The sequence below is a fragment of the Arvicola amphibius genome, chromosome 12, assembly GCF_903992535.2.
Source record: "Arvicola amphibius chromosome 12, mArvAmp1.2, whole genome shotgun sequence".
Taxonomy (NCBI): Eukaryota; Metazoa; Chordata; class Mammalia; order Rodentia; family Cricetidae; genus Arvicola; species Arvicola amphibius.
In genome coordinates, this window is record NC_052058.2 from 9,846,909 (window position 1) to 9,868,284 (window position 21,376).

Here is a 21,376-nt window from a genome sequence, read left to right on the forward strand (position 1 = left end):
TACTTCCTTGCTGGGACCAAGAATCTGACAAGGAACACTTTAGGGGGAGGAAGAGCTATTTTGGCTCATGGTTTGAGACAGAGTTCATCATTGCAGGGAAGACATGGCGTTAGGTGTTTCCATGGCAGTGAGAGCATATGGCAGCTGTTTCCTCACAGACATGCCTGTACGTGGCAAAAGTATCTACAATACTACCAAACACTGAGGCATTTGCGTTCAAGGCCAGCCTGGTCTACAAAGCAAGTTCCAGGACAGCCAGAGCTGTTACACAGAGATGCCCTGTCTCGAAAAGCAAAAACAACAAAAAAACCCCTCATACATTGTTTTTTTTTTCTAAATACATTGTAATTGTATAATAACCGCCATAAATAAGCACAAATAAAATCTATCTCATGCATATAGCTCAGTCAGCGAAATGCAGAGAATTGTATCTTCTCCTAGGGTTTCCCAGGAAACAGCAGAGTTGAATAAATGCAGCAAGTTGTTCTGTAAAGAGGTGTAGGTGTGTGTGTGTGTGTATGTGTGTGTCGGGGTGGGGGTCCGAGCATATGCATTTTCCTGCTGCTGTGAGATGACTGCCATCAGTAAGGCTCCCAGATCGGAACGCGCCGTTCAGAGATCAAGTGCAGAAGCCTGGCCTCCCCAGAGCCAGCTGGTTAGTGAGACTAACCATATGGATGAATTCTGGCTTTGATTGAAAGACCCTAACTCCGTGAGTACGGTGGAAGAGATAAGGAAGATGACTCCCAACCTCAATCTAGGATGTACATGCAAACACACCCACACATGTGAACCCACGCATGCAAACATGCATACACACACGTACCACACATACACATGGAAACAGACAAAGCCATCACACATTGAACACTACATCCAGCAGTCTACTTTCCCACAATCCCAACACTTGCTAGCAAACTTCTTTATGTTTGTTCTATGAGATGACTGTGTCTTCTTGGCTCCCCAAACTGAGCATCTTTTTTTACATTCGTTATTTTTTGTTTGTTGATGCTTACCTTTTTTTTCCTTTATCTTGACTTGTATCCACTTTTATACTTTTTTTTTTTAAAGTGTAGTGAAGGAATGGCAAAATAACATCTGTGTACAAGTGTAGCCCTGGCTGTCCTGGAACTCTACGATAGACCCTGCTGTCCTCGAACTTGTAGATCCGCCGACCCCTGCTTCCCGAATGCTGGGATTTTATGCCTGCGCCACCAATGCAGTTTTAGTTCCGCTATTTCTTATGTTTACGACGCTGGACAAGTTGCTTAACTAAAGTCTCTGCCTTGGGAGAGCTAACCGACCACGGCCCACTCCTTCTCTACCCTTGCTTGACCTGGGGAAAGACGAGGAGTGGCACCGACCTCCAACCCGGAAGGCCCCGCCCCTGCTCCGCCCCTTCCGCCCCGCGCGCGTGCGCAATCCCACGCGGCTGAGTTCTCCCGGGGGTCCCAGCGTTTAGATCCCGGGCTGCTGCTGTGCGCCCCGTGCCTAGGCGTCCGCCTGCTCGCCCACCATGCGTTGGGGGCTGTGCCCTCACGGGCCCGGGGCGGCGGCTCTGGCCGCCGCCGGCAGCTTCTGGAGGCCGGCCCGCTTTCCCGGCCGCCTGGGGTATCGGAGGCTGGTGGTGCGGTCGGTGGCAGGGGCGGATAGCCCTCAGAGCAGCCCGAACAGCGGCAGATACCGCGACACGGTGCTGCTGCCGCAGACCGCCTTCCCCATGAAGCTGCTGGGCCGCCAACAGCCCGACATGGAGCTGGAGATCCAGCAGGTACCGGGCGCGGCCACCCGGGCAGGGCGGGGTGCTGGGCCAGCTCTGCGGAACCCTCCGGGCCGCTGGGGTTCCCACGCGGGCCCCCAAGCGGAGCCCAGTGCCGCGCAGCGAGCGTTCCGATTTCGGCACCAAGCGAGTCAGCTTTGCACACTCTCCAGTGATTTATCAGAAAGTAACCAGCGTGTAAATAAAAATTCAGGTCTGGGCTGGAGAGATGGTTCAGCGCCTAAGAGCGCTTGCTGCTCTTGCTGAGGATCTGAGTTCGGTTCCCAGCCCACAAGTATGGCAGTTCACAATCACCTGTTGACTCCAGCTCCCGGAGAGACAGTGCCTCTGACCTCCTCCGGCATCTGTGCTCAACATGCATGACACAGAAATAATTAAAAATAACCTACGTCTTGAAAGAATAATCCAAGTGTTAGCAAAGAAGGGAAGTTGAAGCCTACCTCAGTAACATGTTTAGGCCTTTCGCTGAAATTATGCCTCGTTTGCAGAATAAAGTAGTAGTCATTCTCTGAGTCCCTTTTGTAGACTGTGTTACGTCATATATCATTATATATATATATATGTACACCTATGCATCTCCTGTATATATATATATATATGTGTGTGTGTGTGTGTGTATATATATATATCCTATATCATAGTCAATTTTCTCATTGAGACTCACGTTAGTGTCTATAACATTACAGTCTTTAAAATATCCCTGTTAACCAGGAATACTACTTAAGTGAATAGAGTTTGCCTGAATTTTCTTTGGATTTAGGGAAGTATTGAGGCCAAAGAATAGCAAGAATAAGTTACCAGTTTTATTTTGGGTGGTGGTAGTGGGGGGATGGGGATGGACAGGTCTCAGGGCTGGATTGAGGCGGTGGATGCTGAGAGACTTGCCAAGAATTCAGAGCCCCTCTGTCACCTAAAATCTGAAGTGTTATTGGGGGTGGGAAGACTGCTGAAAATGTTCAGTACCAGTTCCTTCCAGAAATGCTTCCAGTTCCATTTCTGAGTTGAATGGGTTGGAATGGAATCAATAGTATCTGAGGATCGATAAGATTCCATAGCATGTATTTATGTGATATGTAAACATATATATTTTTTTAAACAGAAATGTGGGTTTTCAGAGCTTTATTCCTGGCAAAGAGAAAGAAAAGTAAAGACGGAATTTTGTCTTCATGATGGACCTCCCTATGCAAATGGTGACCCTCATGTTGGGCATGCCTTAAACAAGGTAATTATAATTCAGGTTATAAAACTTCCCAGTAGGGGCTGGAGAAATGGCTCAGAGGCTAAGAGCACTGGCTGCTCTTCCAGAGGTCCTGAGTTCAATTCCCAGGAACCACATGGTGGCTCACCGCCATCTATAATGAGTGCTCTCTTCCTCTGACCGGCAGGCATACATGCAGACAGAGCACTGTATATATAATAAATAAATCTTTAAAAAAAAAAACTTGAAAGTAACTATTCTGCAAAAGAGCGTATTCTACTTGTATGGTAGTCATGTAAAGTTGCATTGGCCTATGCAAATAAATGAATTACTAATAATGAATAAATGAATTATTAATGAGTTTATTTATTGTGGTGTTAGAGATGAAACTCTCTCTCTCTTTCACACACACACACACACACACACACACACACACTTTTCTGAACTGTGATTGAACCCCGGGGCTGTTGCATGCTAGAGAAGTACTCTAGTGCTGAGCCACCTGCCGTGTCCTTATTTTCTTGTTTTGAGACAAGGTCTCACTCAGTTGTGTAGGCTAGCCTTGCTGACACTGTAGCTAATGAACTTGGGGTCCTCCTGCTTTAGCCCGTGGCCTTTGTATAAGCTGTGATTGGTTACAGACCTGTGCTCTCTGGCCTGGCTGGGAGCACATTTTAAAGACCCTGCCTGCTCGTATTTAAGATGAGCTAAGAGGGGTGACTCAGGTGCTGATGAGGCCTGCAGTTTAGTGAGGGCCTGGTGAGCGCCAAGCAGTTGAGTGTGAGATCCCATCTACTGGGTGCAGTATCAGTTCTGCGGAAGTCTGTGCTTCTCAGCAAGTGTGAGCAACATGGATAGCATTGTCTGTGTTAATTTTTTTATAAGCAAAATCCAAATTTCTAACTGACTTACTTATATTCCGGAGTTTAGAAGGTCAGAAGTATTTCTTCTTCTTCTTCTTCTTCTTCTTCTTCTTCTTCTTCTTCTTCTTCTTCTTCTTCTTCTTCTTCCTTCTCCTTCTCCTTCTTCTCTTTCTCCTTTTTCTCCTTCTTCTCCTTCTTCTCCTTCTTCTTCTTCTTCTTTTTTTGGTTTTTTTGAGACAGGGTTTCTCTGTAGTTTTGGAGCCTGTCCTGGAACTAGCTCTTGTAGACCAGGCTGGCCTCGAACTCACAGAGATCTGCCTGCCTCTGCCTCCCAAGTGCTGGAATTAAAGGCATGCACCACCACCGCCTGGCCAGAAGTATTTCTTTAAACAGTAGAATGGGCTGACACCCTTCTCTCAACTTGACAGATAATGAAATTTGGGACATGAGGGGTTTTTATATGTGATTCTCTTGTTTGATTGTCCCCATTGATCGTATTAGTATTGTGAAATTCAAGCCTTTGTTATTTCTGTGTAAATATTGCACATCTATTATTTTATAGAAATGCTTTAAATCGGACTTTATGCTTTCAAATGGTATTTTTTAAAGAGTCAGATTATGAGCAGTGTGTATTCTGGATGGTGATTACACTTTCATCCCTGCAGATTTTGAAAGACATTGCCAACCGTTACCATATGATGAGAGGCTCCAAAGTGCATTTTGTACCTGGCTGGGATTGTCATGGGTTGCCCATTGAGACAAAAGTGTTATCAGAGCTTGGTGTAAATGCTCAGACTCTTCCAGCCATGGAAATCAGAAAGAAAGGTAAACTCCATTTTCATTTTAAAATGATAGTATGATTGCTCAGCCTTCTTATAAAACTAGGGCTCTGCTTGTAGCAGGTCTTTCTTGTCAGACTTTCTGTGGACCACCTGCCAAATAATGACAGGGAGACTTATTATTAATTATGAAAGCTTTGCCTTTAGCTTAGGCTTGTTCCCAGATAGCTCTTATCTCTTAAATTAACCTGTTTTTATTAATATACATTCTGCCACATGGCTCTGTCTCTCCTCCATTCTGTATGTCCGACTTCTTCCATCTCTTGCTGGCATCTCCTGCATACCTCGATTCTAACCCTGAGTTCTCTCTCTCCCCGGAAGTCCCACCTATTCTCTCCTGTCTGGTTATTGGCCCTTTGGCTCTTTATTAGGCCAATCAGAAGGCGCCTTGGCACAGTGTACAAAAAGTTTATCCACAGCATCTGCCAAAGGAACCTCGCTCTGTTTTGGTTGCAGTGAGACCTGTAGGGTGCTTGCTGCTTTGTATCAGACACAGTGTGGGGTTTGTCTTATTGAGACAAGGAGACAAGGACCTTTGCGTTTACCCCATTTACCTTACACTCTTAGTACACGTGACTTGGTACCTTTTATCAGTGAGGCATTCCCATCTTGCTTCCTCTGTGTCTGGCTGGTGACTGCAGACTGAGCCTTTCTTCTTCCCAGAATTCTCCTAGTCTGGTCACCCCGCCTATACTTCCTGCATGGCTACTGGCCAATCAGCATTTTATTAAACCAATACAAGTGACAAATCTTTACAGGGTACAGAAGCATCCCACAGCAACTATTTAGTATATATTATAAGGAATAATGTGGAATATTTTCCAGTTTTTATTTATTTATTTGTTTGGTTGGTTTTTGAGACAGGGTTTCTCTATGCGACAACCCTGACTGTCCTGAAACTCAATTTGTAGACTGGGCTGACCTCAAACTCATAGAGATCCACCTGCCTCTATCTCCAGAGTGCTGGGATTAAAAACATGAGCTGCCACTGCCTAGCAAAATTTGAGTTAATTAAACAAAGAATTGTTCTATGCTTTAAATACTTTCAAATAATCTTTCTGCTAAGAATTTTCCTAGGACTGGGTCTGTAGATTGCATGTCTGCCATGCATGAGGCCTGGTGATCAATGACCAGCACTGCAGGTACTGAAAGTGATAGCATATTCCTGTCCTCCCAGCTTTAGAGCATCAGAAATTGCTGCAGAGTGAGTCGGAGGCCAGCCTGGGTAAACAAGAGTTCTTCTGTTTAACCATGCATAACACCTTCTTTGAGAGAAGCATGTAATAAACCATGTTTAAGAATATAAAAAGTCAGCCTTGGTGGCTGTACTCATAATCCTATCACTTAGTTTGAGGCAGGAGGATTGCTGTGAGTTTGAGGTCACTCTGGACTAAATAGTGAGTTTAGGCCAGACTGGGTTTCTCACAGGCTTTTTCTTTCTCCTGCCTTGCCTTTTCTAGCTAGATCATTTGCTAAAGCCGCTATTGAAAAGCAGAAATCAGCGTTTGCTCGTTGGGGAGTGATGGCAGATTGGAATAATTGCTACTATACATTTGATGGAAAATATGAAGCCAAGCAGCTGAGAACATTTTACCAAATGTATGATAAGGTAACGAAGTAATTTTTTTCTCCCAGAGTACTAAAGTGCGTGTCACAACAGTTTCAGCCCCAGTTTTGTCCTAGTTAGTGTCCTTGCTGTGAGGAAACTTGGTGAGCAAAGGCACCTTGAGGAGGAAAGGGTTTATTTGGCTTACTTGTTTCTGTCACAGTCCATTGAGGGAATCTAAGGCAGGAACCTGGTGGCAGGAACTGAAGCAGAGGCCATGGAGGAGTGCTGCTTACTGTCTGGTTCCCTGAGGCTTGCTCTGCTTTTTTATTATACACCCTAGGACTGCCTGTCCTGGAGTGGTGCTCTCCACAGTGGACTGGGCCCTTCTGCATCAACTGTTAATCAAGAAAGTGCTTTATAGACTCACCTATAGGCCACTCTGGGGGAGGCATTTTCACAGTTAATGTTCCCTCTTTCCAGATTTGTGTCAAGTTGACAGAAACCAACCTGCAAAAATATCTGATCTTTGCCTTTTCTAGGGCTTGGTTTATCGATCTTACAAGCCAGTATTTTGGTCTCCCTCATCAAGGTATGTATGTATTCTTTGGTAATTTAAAGGCTGGAATCACTTGTGAAACTTACACATGTTTATGTATGATCCTTTAAAATCTTAGGACCGCACTGGCTGAAGCAGAACTTGAGTACAATCCTGAGCATGTTAGCCGGTCGATATATGTAAAATTCCCTCTCTTGAAACCTCCTCCAAAGTTGGCGTCTCTTACAGGTAGGTTTACCCAGAGCTCGAGTTTGTAAATGATATGGAATTATTATGGCTGCTAACATATTTACAACTTGACTCCCACAGATGGCTCTTCACCCGTTAGCTTTGTAATCTGGACCACCCAGCCGTGGACAATTCCTGCCAATCAGGCTGTTTGCTATATGTCAGAAGCAAAGTAGGTAGTTGGTTATATCTTTTTATTTTACCCACAAATAAGATTCATACTAAATTTGTTTCACTCTCATGACCCCTTTAAAACCCAGTGCGTTATCATTTACTTCCTACACTCAAGAAGAGATAATGCATTTGAAGACCTTTCAGTTGTTGTGGGAAAGTCAAGCAAATGTGAAGTCTGGAGTGTCTCGTGAACTGCTCTCTGACCTAGAAGTCGGCTTCTCTAACGTGATCTCATTTAACTGTAACTGTCTTTCTTCATGGCTGATTTCCTCTAACTTCATCTTCAGGTATGCTCTTGTGAAGTGTTCCACATCTGGGGACGTCTACATATTGGCTGAAGATAAAATAGCACCTGTTGCTTCTACCTTGGAAACAACATTTGAAGTTATTTCAACATTTTCAGGTGAGGATTTATAGATGTCCAACTGTCAGTCATTAAAATTTTAGGTTGGTTGGCATTTAGTAGTTCCTTGGATATTCCCCACTGTGAATTGAAGCAGATGTGGCATCTGTGTTTCTAGGGGAAGACATGAAGAGGTATATGTAGTTTGTATATTTGAGACAGAATCTTGTAGACAGAAGTTTCTGTCCCACCTGGTCCCACAACCATTCAGTCCCAAAGAAACACACAGAGACTTATATTAATTATAAACTCTTTTGCCTATTTCTCAGGCTTATTATTAACTAGCTCTTACAACTTAAATTAACCCATAATTCTTGTCTGTGGTTAGCCACATGGCTTGGTGCCTTTTCTCAGTAAGGCATTCTCATCTTGTTTCCTCTGCATCTGGCCACTGGCTGACTCCCTGCCTTTCCTCTTCCCAGAGTTCTCCTAGTCTTGTCGCCCCATCTACTGGCCAATCAGTGTTCTATTAAACCAATATGAGTGATAGATCTTTACAGTGTACAGGAGCATCATCCCACAGAAGAGTCTTACTGTGTAGACCAGACTGGCCTTAAACCTAACTCACAGAGATCCACCCACCTCGGTCTCTCAAGTGCTGCGATTATAAAGGTGTGGGCCACCACTCCTATTGTCAAAGGCAGTACTTCTATCAGAAGAATTTCTTATGAGTAATAATTTGGGACTTCAATGCAGTGACAGATTTATATAACTGTGGGGGTCTGGGGTATTTAATATAAATTGTGATCCTTAGAGAGGATAATATCTTTTGAGTTTCTTGCTAAAATACAATCTTATAGTAAAAATAATTTTAAAAATGGAATGATCAGTTAGCTAGTTATCTAAAGAAGAAAACCCTCTTAGTTCATCATTTAGGTGTAAGATAATTAGGATGAACACACAGCCTATCAGAATGCAAAGGGAGGTGTAAGAGGCAGGCAGGGGCTGGGGTTTTTGATGGTGCACTAGGTGAGCTAGAGGACCCAGTCTGTTCCCTTTTCTTGAGGGCTTGCTCAATAATCCTGGAGCTTGTTCTGTAAGCCTGGGGCATGTTCTATAAGCCTGGAGCATGTTGTGTAATCCTGGGGCATGTTCTGTAAGCCTGGAGCATGTTCTGTAAGCCTGGAGCTTGCTCAGTAAGCGCTACCACTGGGTTATGCCCCAGCTCCTTTTTGCTTTCATTCTGAGACAGGGCTTTCCTTTTTAAAAAATATTTATTTATTATGTATACAATATTCTGTTTGTGTATATGTCTGCAGGCCAGAAGAAGGCACCAGACCTCATTACAGATGGTTGTGAGCCACCATGTGGTTGCCAGGAATTGAACTCAGGGCCTTTGGAAGGGCAGGCAATACTCTTAAACACTGAGCCATCTTCTCCAGCTCCCGAGACAGGGCTTTCTTAAGTTTTCTTGGACTCCGTTAGATTATGTGTTTGCTGTAGTAGACAACAACAGATCAACTGGTAGAATTTGTACTTATTGTGAGGCAGTGTGTGTAGCTGCTTATCCCGACAGTGGTGCTCTAAGCAGATACTGTAGTCATCTGCAGTCTATAGATTCCTGGACATCATACTTCAGAGGGAGGCCAGTTTTGAGTGCAGCCAGTCTTGTATTCTGTTTCATCCTGTTAGAAACCAAAGTAGCTTAGAGGCAGAGCACTTGCCTAACATGTTTCATTCCCAGAACAAGGAAATAAAGATGGTAGCTGAGTCTAGCGGTGTACACCTGTTATCCTAGCAACTGAGAGGTGGAAGCAAGGGGATTAGGAATTTAAGGTCATCCCCAGCTCCATGGTGAATCTGAGATCAGCCTGGGCTCTGAGATCCTGCCTGACAGGGGAAAAAAAGATTTGATGAGGCTTGATCCCAGGACATCGTACACGGAAAGGATGTTCTGCCACTCATCTGTAGCCTAACCCTGCATGTAAAACTCTTCCTCGTGGTTTTCTTGACCTACAGGTGTGGATCTGGAAGGTGGTACTTGTAGTCACCCTTTAATTCCCAATAAAGAGTCTCCTCTTTTACCTGCCACTCATGTAACTATGGCCAAAGGAACAGGATTGGTTCACACAGCCCCAGCTCACGGTATGGAAGATTACAGCGTAGCGTCTCAGCACAACCTCCCTATGGTACTGTTTCTCTTTTTAATTATTCACCTTGCAGAATGAAAATGATTACTCCTAACATCTTTGTTTCTTGGTGATAACAGTTTTTGTCGTCATAGCTAAATTGTGAAATGATTATATTTATGCAATATCCTAAAACATTATTAATCCATACTAATTGAGAAAGTTTCCAAAATTATCACAAAATCAGAACAGAATTAGACCTGAAGAACATGCATTATTACACAAGCCACTTTTAAAATATACACCGACCATCCTTAATTGTGCATCACTTTATTGCACTTCAGAGATGTGCAGTTTTTACTAATTGAGAGTTTGGGGCAAACCTGTGTTAAGCAAGTCCAGCACACTTTTAAAAAAATTATTTATTTTACATGTGTAGTTTTTTTTGTTTGTTTGTTTTTTGCCTGCATGTATGTCTGTGTGCCATGTGTATGCCTTGTACCCATGGAGACCAGAAGAGGGCACTGGATCCACTGGAAGTGGAGTTATAGATGGTTGTGAGCCACCAGATGGTCCAGCACCATTTTCCAACAGCTCAGATGATCCTTAACAGTTTTTAGTCAAAAAGTAATTTTTGTAATTGAGGTAGGTACATTTTTCAAAACACACTGCTTGTGCACATTTAGTAGCCTCTAGTGTAGCCTGGGCCTAGTTCTTATTTGTACTCAGAAGCTGAATAGTTGATGCATTGGCTCTGCTTGCCTGTTGCTTTCCTGCAGTTCACATTTTTCTCACAGTTGTCTTTAAACAAACCAGGATACCTGTAGGGTGCTGAGTCACATCGACACATTGTTCCCACTCCCTGAACAATGGCAAGTAGATTTCATTAAGCACTTGGAGGGAATGGCTAAGCTTTGCCCTTTCTAAATTCCTATGCTTATTTTACACATTTTAGTTAGCAACTTTTCCATTTAGTTAAGAAGGGTGCAGAAGAACGATTCGTGGCCAGTGACCTGTAAATGAGAGAGCGGTTAAAGTGTTTTAGTATACTTGCGCTTTTCAGTATTAAACTTTAGGTTTGTGCTTTAGCAATACATTTTGTCTTCAGTTGTTTAAATATATAAAATTCAGGAATCTCTATTGACTGAGGAAGAAATACTCAGATTCTCTGTATTGAGGTGCTTTGACTGTTTTTTTACCATAGATCACCATAAGGTGAAGTGTCTTGGTGCATTAACTCTGTCAAGTGGTTTGTTGCAGGACTGTTTGGTGGATGAAAGCGGAGTGTTCACTGATGCTGCAGGCCCTGAACTCGAGAACAAGGCTGTACTTGAAGAGGGAACAGATACGGGTAGGTGTCATCTGTTGGTAGCCCAGGATGTTTCTGTTAGGGACCAGCAGCAGGACCCTCCCCTGTCCAGTCAGTCCCCACACTTCTAGTCAGAACGAACCTTTTGGTTAGCCATATGGTTGAAAAGGAACCTTAGGACCTACTGTCTTCTGTTTCAGATCTGTTCTAGTTTCTGCAGATATAGACAGTCACTGAAGTCATGGTTTTTGGTGGGGAGGTGTTATAGAGATCATCGGCATATTGTGTCTGTGAAGGGATAGAAATCAAGATTGGGGTGGGTGTTGCATGTGAGTCAGACATTCCCTGCTCTTTCTGTAAGCTTCTTCGCAAATAGCTCATCAGCTGGAGACCTTCTGTCCTTAGGAATTTAGGAGGGAGCAGTTTGATTCAATGTCTCTGTCCCTTCCACACCAGGGATGGGCAGCTTTCATTGGCGCTTCTGCCTGCCCCTTCCACACCAGGGACGGGCAACTTTTATTGGCACCTCTACCCAGGTCCAGTTCCTCCCCAAAGCCTCAGGGTCTGTGAACTTTTTCAGAATACTTTTAAGTTCTGTCTAATGGAAACTTGTTTTAAGTTATAAAGATGCTTCAGACTGCAAAGAATTTGTTGAAAGAAGAGAAAGTGGTGCACAGCTATCCCTGTGACTGGAGAACCAAGAAGCCCGTGGTGATTCGGGCCAGCAAGCAGTGGTTTATAAACATTACGGATATCAAGGCTACAGCCAAGGTAGGAAAAGCCTCCTGCTGATATGGTTGGCCGGCCATTCCCACAGTAAAAAGGTGGGTGAGGTGTGTGTTGGGTTGGGATGGGGGCTGCATGAGAGGATTTCTGATTTGTTGATTATGATTTATGGCTTGTTTTCCTAAAATTGTATACTTTTAGGCATGAAAAGATCCCGTACGTGATTCTTTCATTCTACCTGTGTAAAATAAGGTTCAGGAGCGCAAGTGACTCATGTGGTCACTTTATGTCTAGTGTCTTAAGAGTAGCTTAGGCCGAGTTGCATGACCTCCTAGGAACTCAGTTTAATGACTCTTCATGCAGTTCAGGCAGTAACGCCTGCCAAAGCGAGCCAGTCGGTTTCCATGGCCAATGTCTGCCACTCTCCCTCATGATACACATTTAGTGAAATTTTTGTGTCCTCTGTTGCCTTGAAATTAAGACTGCTAAAAAGAAGGAAACAAAACAGAATTTCAGTTCATTTAAAAATTTGTTGTGGGGTAGAGAGATGGCTCAGTGACTTAAGGCACTTGCTGCCCTTGTAGAGAGCCTGGGTGTGGTTCCCAGCACCCGCTCAGTCTTCTCACAGCTGCCTGCAGCCCTAATGCATATGCACTAATGCACACACACACACACACACACACACAATTTTTCTTAAATGTTGCTGTAAATTAACTAATTTTATAATTGGTGTTGCAAATATCTAGCGGGTTTTCAAGCTCTTTGATTTAATTCACTTGTCTGTGTCTATGTTTTCACATGCATCGATGCGTGTTTATTAGCCAGGGTGAATGCACAGGTACTGTGCTTGGCAGTTGGCAGCTGAAGCACCTGATGGAACTTGCCAGTCCATCCGCTGGCTTGGTAGTTAGGGTCCTCGGCAGAGCTGCCGCTGAGGTTCATACTTCCTGTACTGTGTAAAGTGGGCATGTGCCATGTAGTGCTTTTATTTTTCATTCTCATAAAGGAAAAGTCGATTTTTGTTGTTGTTATTTGCTTATTTGCATGATTTTTTTTTGGGGGGGGACCCTAATTATGTACCTCTTGCTGGCAGGAACTCACCATGTAGGCCAGGATAGCCTTGAAATTGTGGCAGGTATCCTGTCTTAGCTTTCCAAGTGTGGGGGTTCTAGCCATATGCTTATCCATATGTCCATCTGCCTGCTCTTGACAGCGGTGAAATCTGTTTCTGTGGCCACACTTTGAAGTCTTTGCTTTTCTCTTTTTGGCCTGTGGTAGGAGTGGGAGGGATGTGAATGATTACACACATTCAGAATGAAGAACCGTATTAGGAAAAGTCAGGACAGTTCTGCTTCTCCCACTTAACCTGACGATGAATGAATTGCAGGAGTTGTTAAAAGCAGTGAAGTTTCTTCCCGGAGCGGCGTTGAATAGCATGATTGACATGCTGGACAAGCGGCCATACTGGTGTATATCAAGGCAACGAGCTTGGGGGGTTCCAATCCCTGTGTTTCATCATAAGACTAAAGATGAATATTTGATCAACAGGTAATTCTTTTTTGTTGTTTATTGTTTAAAGTGAGTTAACATTTTCTTGAACAAGAGAACAAGTAGTGTAGACCATTAGAATTCCTTGTTAGTTAGGCAGACAGTGGTGGCAGATGCCTTTAATCCCAGTACTTGGGGGGCAGAGGCAGGTGGATTTCTGTGAGTTCGAGGCCAGCCTGGTCTAAAGAGCTAGTTCTGGGGCAGGCACCAAAGCTACACAGAAAAACCCTGTCTTGAAAAAGAAAAATAAGAATTTCTTGTTAGTGTTCATTTGTCACTGGTTCTGAGATGGCTTTTGACTATAAAGTCCAGGCTGCCATAAAATGCCTGGGTCCAAGTAAGTGTGCTTCTTTGGCCTTCTAAACAGCTGGATTATAGGTATGAGTCACCAGCTTCATTTCATCTCTTTGTGTCTCGCCAGATGCAGTCTCGAACTCAGCGGTTGTCCTGCCTCACCCTCTCTCTGCTGGGACTGTAGCATGTTTCAGCTCTCCTGGAAGGTCATAGCATTACTGGACCGAGGGATCCTGTAGTCAGGAAGACTGGGATGGGGTTATAAATTAAGGCCAGAAGTAGAAAGTTTACAGAAAGAGAGCGAGAACTAGGTGGTCAGGAGGCTAACGTAGTCCCCATTTTAATGAACTGATGAAATAATTATTACGCTGTTCTAGCTCTCAGCAATTCTAGATTGTTGCTGTTCTGTTGTGTGCCCTCCCCTGGGCCTCATGTGTGTGAGTGTGTGTGTGCTGGGATTTGGTCTGCGCCTCCGTGCCCAACTACTTGTTGCTGTTTTAACAGAGGTGGAAAGGGGAATGCTAATCATTTCTATTAGGAATTTATTTTAGGTTTTTATTTTCTTAGAATGCTTTGGCTTAATTTTAATTTGGTTAGTGAGATTTTACTAAATTATGCTATAGCATCAGTGACATTGGCTAAGTGTTTGTTTCATTAGTTGGGGATCTATTGAGGAGTTTGAGGAACAGAGGTAAAGTGATGGGGTGTTTGAGAGACTGTAGGCACAGGCTGGGCAGCCATTCCCTGGCGTTCTGCTTTTCGTAGCTGATCTGTTTTTCATGGGTACTATGATTGTATGTCCTTAACACTACCTTACTGAATGCACATATTTAGAAGTTTGAAAATATGGTTGTTGGTTTTTAAAAAGTCATCTATCATCATATAAGGGGTAGGCTTGTTGCTATTTCTAATAATTTTGTGGTCTGAATTTTTGTATCAAGGTCCTGCATGGGCTCTAAGCCCCGGAAGTTTGCTTTTTCCTTTTTATGATAGTGTAGCTTTAGTGTCCTTGTGCATGTTCTTTTTCACTTTGATCCCATACCCTGTGGAACCTGGTTCAGAGAATAAGAGCTTCTGTCTTGAACATTGTAGGAGTATTTGCTCACTGACTTCATTAACAGAGGAGGTGGCAATTCAGCTGACTGTGGGAAGAGTGCTCTGCAGGCATCAGGGAGGGCAGCCCACAGAAACCACACCTGCTCCAGGGTCGGGAGAGGACTAGGAAGGCAGTCACTCTCTAAGGACTGGCTGGGACAGACTGTAAGGAGTCTTGAATAACATATTAAGGAAATGCCTAAGTGGGCAGAAGTATTTCAGGATAAGCAACTAAAAGCTAGATTGCAAGACTGATTATTGTTTAAAGGTTAGAGTTAACTTGACTCTGCTCAAGTATTGTTGCTGTGTGGTTCTTATAGAACTTAGAGTTTGGTCAGTTCTAGGCCACTGTCTTAACACATCTGTTGAGAATGAAAGTGATCATAGTTGAGATAAATTCACACAAGTAAACTTAAAAGCCACCGTTGTTTCTCAGTCTTTCATTAGTAGAATGCAAGATTTAGGGCATTGCTGTGACGTGATTAAGGTGGATTGAATATATATTATTAAAATGAAAAAGTAGAACAAAAAGTTTTCTTTGCTTTGGGTTGCCGTGCACCGTGCCCCTGTGTCTGCGTTCGGTGCGCTGGCACCCAGTTCGCGAGATTTGGGCAAGGGGCTGGAGGTTAAAATACACAGACACACACAGACAGAGAGACAGCAACACGGGCCATCCTTGAATTCCCCAAGAATGCCCCCTTTATTGTGTTCAGGGGCAGATTATATAGAGATAGCCACACCCCAGCCAAACCCACCAGAAACCACTCTCCTGCCATCAGGAACTCCTGAAGGTCTCGTGCTCAGAACAGCTGTAGGCACTCAGATCAGGGGATTACAAGAAAATTCAGGATCTGGGGTCTCACTGCTCCCAACATTGGGTGAAAGGGACTGGTTGAACCTAGGCCCCTTCAGATGTTAAACATACACTCTACCACTGAGCTGTGTCCCCAGACTGCAGCAAACTGGTGGAGCTAACTGTTGTTTTCAAAGTAAAACTGTAGCTAGATTGAACAGTAAGTTAAATGAAGTGGACATGCGCTTTGTCAGACACAGAGACACGTTCACACTGGCATTTTATTTCGTCAGCAACGTTTTCCTAGTATGTTACAGACTCTTCCGTGATCTGAGGCAGAACTGTCTGAAGGTGTCAGTTGATTGCTGGTTTGTAAGTAGCGGAGACATACAGAATATTGGCCTACAGAATGACAGACATACTCAGTCATACTGTCTGTCAATTCATAGGTCATTTTCCTGTACACCAGTTCACGATGAGAACTTTCACTGTCTTCCATGGCGGGGTCCTTCTGGTGACCATAGCACTTGAATTTCAAAACATTTATATTCTTGTAATTTGTTAAAAAAAATAGAAGGAAGGTTATCATTTTTCTTTCTTAATCAAATACATTCAAGTACCCAGAAATTTCTATCCTCCTTTTCCCACATTTGTCGCGAGCTGGTGGCCATCAAAAGTAACAGCATCTCCACTGGAAATCTGTACACAGTCCACATGGAGTTGCTGTTACATGTGATAACTCCATCATGTTTGTAGGAGGATTCCTTTTGTTCTAAAATATGTACTTTGTGTATATGGTTCTGAGGGCTGAACCTGGAGTTTGGTGTGTGCCAGGCAGGCAGTCCACAGTAGATTGTGGAGCTGTGCCCTAAGTCCTCTGCCTCCTCCTGAGGGGACAAGACCTGGCCTCACCTTGTAGTCCTGCTCCAGCTTCCTGAGATCTGGGACCCGGGGTGAGTGGCTCCACGCCTGGATCTCCTGCGCCTTTGACAAGTGTCTTCACGTTACCTCTAAACATGCTTGTTTTGCAAAAGAAACCCTAGGTTTATTCATGTTCTAAATAAGCTTAAAGACTGGCGGGCTTCAAACTCTGAACTTGAAAGCTGACATGTTAATCTCATTTATAGTTTTTGTTTGCTTCTTTTTCTCAAGAGTAGTTCTACTTTTGATATTTCAAAAGTAGAAAAGTTGTGGAAATCTTTTCCCCGGTTAATAAAAACAAGTAGTTTTAACCTGAAATGAATAAGATTTAGAAACGTTGATGACCTGGAGAAGATGAGAAGCTGTTGATGCAGTTTCTTCCCTTATTTCAGGTGTGTGTTGTCGCCCAGCACTGTTGATTTAGGCAACTTGGAGCTGACTTCTGGAAACCTGTAGACTTTTTTAAGAAAGCATCCTAAATCACCTCCGGCTGCCTTTGCGGCTGAGGGCAGCACTGAATGGAGCACAGGCTCTTCCTTCTGCCTCCCCATCTGCTCTCAGTCACGCTTAGTAAACAGCCAGGAACACTCAGCCTCTTACCTCCTCTTCAGGAGCTCCCAGGGGTCTTGTCCTGCTTGTCCTTTTCTTACAGAGAGAACACAAGAGTGAGATGGCAGCAGTGGCTCCTCTTACCTGGAAAGCCTCGGTGCTGCCTCCTTCCCGGCTAAATATGTCCCAGGCCACTGAGAGCAGAGCTCGGTGATTGGCTGCTCTGGGAGCTACTCGCATTGCCTGGGTTTTCCCTGATGGAAAACCAAAGCAGGAACATGAAATGTGTCAGATAAGGCCTTTGAGTCAAGTACAAAGTTTTATTATGGTCTGACTTATTGCTCTGTGAAATACAGCATTAAAATGAGACATAGATTACATGGTGATAAGTGGCTTCACCCACTTTTATCAGCAGTAATTTATATTGCTCTTTAGGTCATAAGTCAACTGTGTATTCAAGTATAGTAAAATAAAGAGAATTCTTGAATTTGCAAGAACAAATTTAGATCCCACCCCAAAGAACATAATAATATCACAGGGAAATTCTTAAGAAATTCTTTTAAAATATTTGAAAGCAAGATCTCATTATAAGTCATCATGCTCTCATTAGTTGTTATAAAAAATTCCACTTCTAAATATTTATCAAAAAGAAAACTAATGAATTCTTTATAAAGATATGCATGTAAGATGTCCTGCTTAGCTGTTCATCAAGAAATGTAATGACATACAAAAGAAGACTGGGCTGGGTTATAGCTCAGTGTTAAAGCCCTTACCTAGAACCCATGAGGCCAAAGGTTCAAATCCCAGCATCACACACATGCACACAGATGAAATTTAAGTCGCTAATGGAGGAGTGTTGATCACAAAGACATTTAAGGTGGTAGCTTTGCTCTAGTGGTTGCCCAGGTCTCACTTAATGCAGATCCAGTGACCAGACCTGTCCAGTATGTGGCTGCTTCTAGATAGGGTAGGGTTTTTGGTGGGAAGTAAATACTCTACTACTGAACTGCATTCCCACGCCTGGGTTTCCTGAGACATGGACTATGTAACTCAGCTCTGCACAGGCTTAGGGACCCTCCAGTTTACTGCCTGAGTGTTGAGTTGCTGGTCCGTGAAAAGTGTGGATGGCAAGCGGAAGCTTCTGTTTGTGGCAGCAGTGCTGTGCACTCGAACTTTGATGTGTTCAGATGGAAGGCTTTTGTTAATGTACTTTTTAAAAATTAAAAATTTAAATTAAATTTTAAAAAATTAAAAATTTGTTCTAAAATTCAATTAACTTTAACTGACAAGATTATATACAATTGGTACATACAACTTGATCTCTCAAAAAACATATATGTATTTTATTAATATATATGTATATTGTATTAATATATCCATATTTGGTTTCTGTTATTCTCTAATTCTAGAGATGATTCTTTTTTCGTTTTAAAAATATAAGTTATTTGTTTGTCCAGAATCTTAGGACAGACCTGAATATAGAGCAGGGCAATGAGTACTTTTCAGCATGTGGTGTGAAGTGGGGCACACCTGCTCAGGGAAGCCCGCCTTCTCAGCTGTCACAGTGCATGAAGTGGGGGCACACCCGCTCCAGGGAAGCCCGCCATCTCAGCCAGTCACCGTGTGTGAAGTGGGAGCACACCCGCTCCAGGGAAGCCCGCCATCTCAGCTGTCACAGTGTGTGAAGTGGGGGCACACCCGCTCCAGGGAAGCCCGTCATCTCAGCTGTCACAGTGTGTGAAGTGGGAGCACACCCGCTCCAGGGAAGCCCGTCATCTCAGCCGTCACAGCGCCTCTTGGGTGCATTGAGAACAGTTCTCTTTGCTTCAGGTTCCTAAGAACCTGGGGTAAAGAACAAAACTGTACTCTTTTCTTGGTATTATATAGATTAATTTGGCAATTTTGGGAGAAGTGTGTCTGTGTGTATGTGTCTCTGCGTGCATGCATGTATTTGTGGTCCCAGGCCATGCTCATGCTAGGTCAGTGTTCTCTTAACTGATCTACACACCTACCTTGACTGTGTTGTTCGCTACTCCCTGGCCAGCCCTGGGAGCTCATGTTGACCTTGAACTCGACCATCCTGTCGGTCCTCCAGAGGTGCTGAGGTGACAGTGCCCACCTCTGGGCCCTCTGGAGGCTAGAGTTCTACAAAGCACTGAATATTGTTTTTCATTGATAGAGATTACATTTGTAGTTGTGCTATTTGTGAAAATATTACTAAAGTAAAAGGAGACTAACTCAGCAAGCACCCTTACTATGTGTAAAATGCAAGAGTGCTTAGCATTTGGGTAACTGAGGCAGGAGGATTGTGAGACCAGCCTGATCTGTATGGCGACACTGCAAAAAAGAAAGGAGATGGGGTGCACTGGGAAAACTGAGTAAGAAAAGAAAGGAGATGGGGTGCACTGAGAAAACTGAGTAAGAAAAGAAAGGAGATGGGGTGCACTGAGAAAACTGAGTAAGAAAAGAAAGGAGATGGGGTGCACTGAGAAAACTGAGTAAGAAAAGAAAGGAGATGGGGTGCACTGGGAAAACTGAGTAAGCACGATTGTATTTCTTATGCTGTTGAAACATGGTGACATATGTAAATGAATTATTAATATTTTTATAAGAAAATGTTGCAGTTAAAGGAACATTATGTGCCTAAGGTGTTTGAAGTTAGGGTTTTATAGTTGACTTAGTAATATACAGATAGCAAATTTAACATCCTCCTTTGATTTATAGACTCAGCAAAGAACTTTAGTGTAGCAAAATAAACACTTAAACTATAATTTTGAAGCATTATTGAGTTTTCTGATATTTAAGGAAAAGAAAAATAGTTCATTGAAGTTGAATTTGTTGTTAGGAAGTGGATGTGAAATACGTCATGTAAGGTTACTTGCTTTTCTTTAGTAAGACTTTTTTTTTTTTTTTTTTTTTTTTTTTAAATATGGAACGCTTCACGAATTTGCGTGTCATCCTTGCACAGGGGCCATGCTAATCTTCTCTGTATCGTTCCAATTTTAGTATATGTGCTGCCAAAGCGAGCACGACTTTTTTTTAAAGTAAAAAAAGATCACAATCTTCGTTTTACAGCTTTTCATAGAAACTGAAGCTCAGAAAACAATATTTTACTCTTGCTATTTGCCAACAAGGCAGATAGAACATGGTCTTTGGACTCTGCTTGCTCTGTCAATACACTAATCTCCTGAGACTCCCTCCTTCCAAATTGCCTTCAGCCTCGGTGCACAGCCTCCTCTGCCTGGGCAGTCAGAGCCCAGAGAACAGGGTGTGAGTTCAGCCAGGGGCTGGTGGGACAGAGGTGGGACAGAGGCCTGATTAGACCACGTCCTTTCAAGGCCCAGTTCCAACTGTGTCACTTATTTAGACTCAGGGTTTATGCAATGCAAACACAGCAGTCAGTTGAGCGCGCTCTGGAAAGAGAATCCATGGCGTCCCTTTGGTATTAGTCCCGCCTGATTGTTAAGTTAGTATGAAATCTGAGCAGTTTACTTTCACTTCTATATTGGTTCTTATTTGTTTATTCCAAATATATTTAAAAGTTATCATTGTTTGCCTAAAGTTGGCAATCTGATGGTAACAAAGAGGGCAAATGACACTCATGTCTTGACTTTGTCTTTTCTAAGGGAAAGTGCAGAGCTGGTGTGAGCAGCATACCCACTCTATTTGAATGCACTTTGCTAGTATTCTGTTTCATTCTTTGGGGCATCAAGTTTATGCATATTTTTCTGTTACTGAGTGGTCATATTTTCTTAACTGATAAAGTGTCCTGTGCAAACTGTATAAAAGACTAATATGTAACTAAGTATTACTGTCTTATAACTAGTTATTTATTGCATAAAGTTTTTATGGTGTCATATGGAAAGCTTATCTTTACTGTTAAAGTCCATCTAAAGTGAATGTCCTAGCAATCCGGATTTGTGCCAATTTTAGGTTTTTATATTCATGTTATAAGTAAATTCTTAGACATTTTGGTAGCATTATACTTTCAGTCTTTTATAAAATATCACCTTAATTATCTTTGGTTTTTTGAGGTAGTCTAACTCTGTAGCCCAGGCTGGCCTTGAGCTCACAGAGGGCTTCCTCTCTCTGCCTCCTCAGTGCTGGGATTACAGCTGTGAGCCACCATGCCTGGCTCCTTTCTCCCTTTTGAAGATTTATTTTGTTTTATGTGTGTGGGTGTTTTGTCTGCATACATATATGTGTACCACACATGTGCCTAGTGTGCATAGAGGCCAGAGAGCGCATTGGATCCCTAAGACTGGAGGTACAGTGGTTGTGAAGGGCCTTGTGCCTAGGAACTGAGCCTGGGTCCTCTTCGAGAGCAGTAAGTGCGCTTAACCACTGGCCCGTTGTCAGTTCCCACCATCATCTTTTGTGAGGTGTCTCAGATTTCAGGCTAAAGAGAGTGTTAATTTATATTCCCTCCTTGATCTTCTTCCTTCACAGTGTTGGCACACGACCTTATTAGTCTGTGACTCA

General features: G+C 43.2%; 1 protein-coding gene and 1 non-coding gene across 2 annotated transcripts in view; one reads left to right on the forward strand and one right to left on the reverse strand.

Moving 5' to 3' along the window:
• The first annotated feature begins 1,409 nt into the window (after positions 1 to 1,409).
• Positions 1,410 to 21,376, forward strand: part of Iars2 (isoleucyl-tRNA synthetase 2, mitochondrial) — a 37,447-nt gene continuing 17,480 nt past the window's right edge. The window contains exons 1-12 of the mRNA XM_038349686.2: positions 1,410 to 1,771; positions 2,880 to 3,002; positions 4,507 to 4,666; positions 6,141 to 6,289; positions 6,769 to 6,818; positions 6,904 to 7,013; positions 7,095 to 7,185; positions 7,475 to 7,590; positions 9,550 to 9,719; positions 10,920 to 11,010; positions 11,588 to 11,739; positions 13,082 to 13,242. Coding sequence (XP_038205614.1) covers positions 1,517 to 1,771; positions 2,880 to 3,002; positions 4,507 to 4,666; positions 6,141 to 6,289; positions 6,769 to 6,818; positions 6,904 to 7,013; positions 7,095 to 7,185; positions 7,475 to 7,590; positions 9,550 to 9,719; positions 10,920 to 11,010; positions 11,588 to 11,739; positions 13,082 to 13,242 — 1,628 coding nt within the window. The 5' untranslated portion in view covers positions 1,410 to 1,516. The remainder of the gene's footprint in view (positions 1,772 to 2,879; positions 3,003 to 4,506; positions 4,667 to 6,140; positions 6,290 to 6,768; positions 6,819 to 6,903; positions 7,014 to 7,094; positions 7,186 to 7,474; positions 7,591 to 9,549; positions 9,720 to 10,919; positions 11,011 to 11,587; positions 11,740 to 13,081; positions 13,243 to 21,376) is intronic.
• On the reverse strand, positions 19,818 to 19,924 carry LOC119799640. Its single transcript, XR_005282916.1, has one exon. It is a non-coding gene; the product is annotated as a U6 spliceosomal RNA (small nuclear RNA).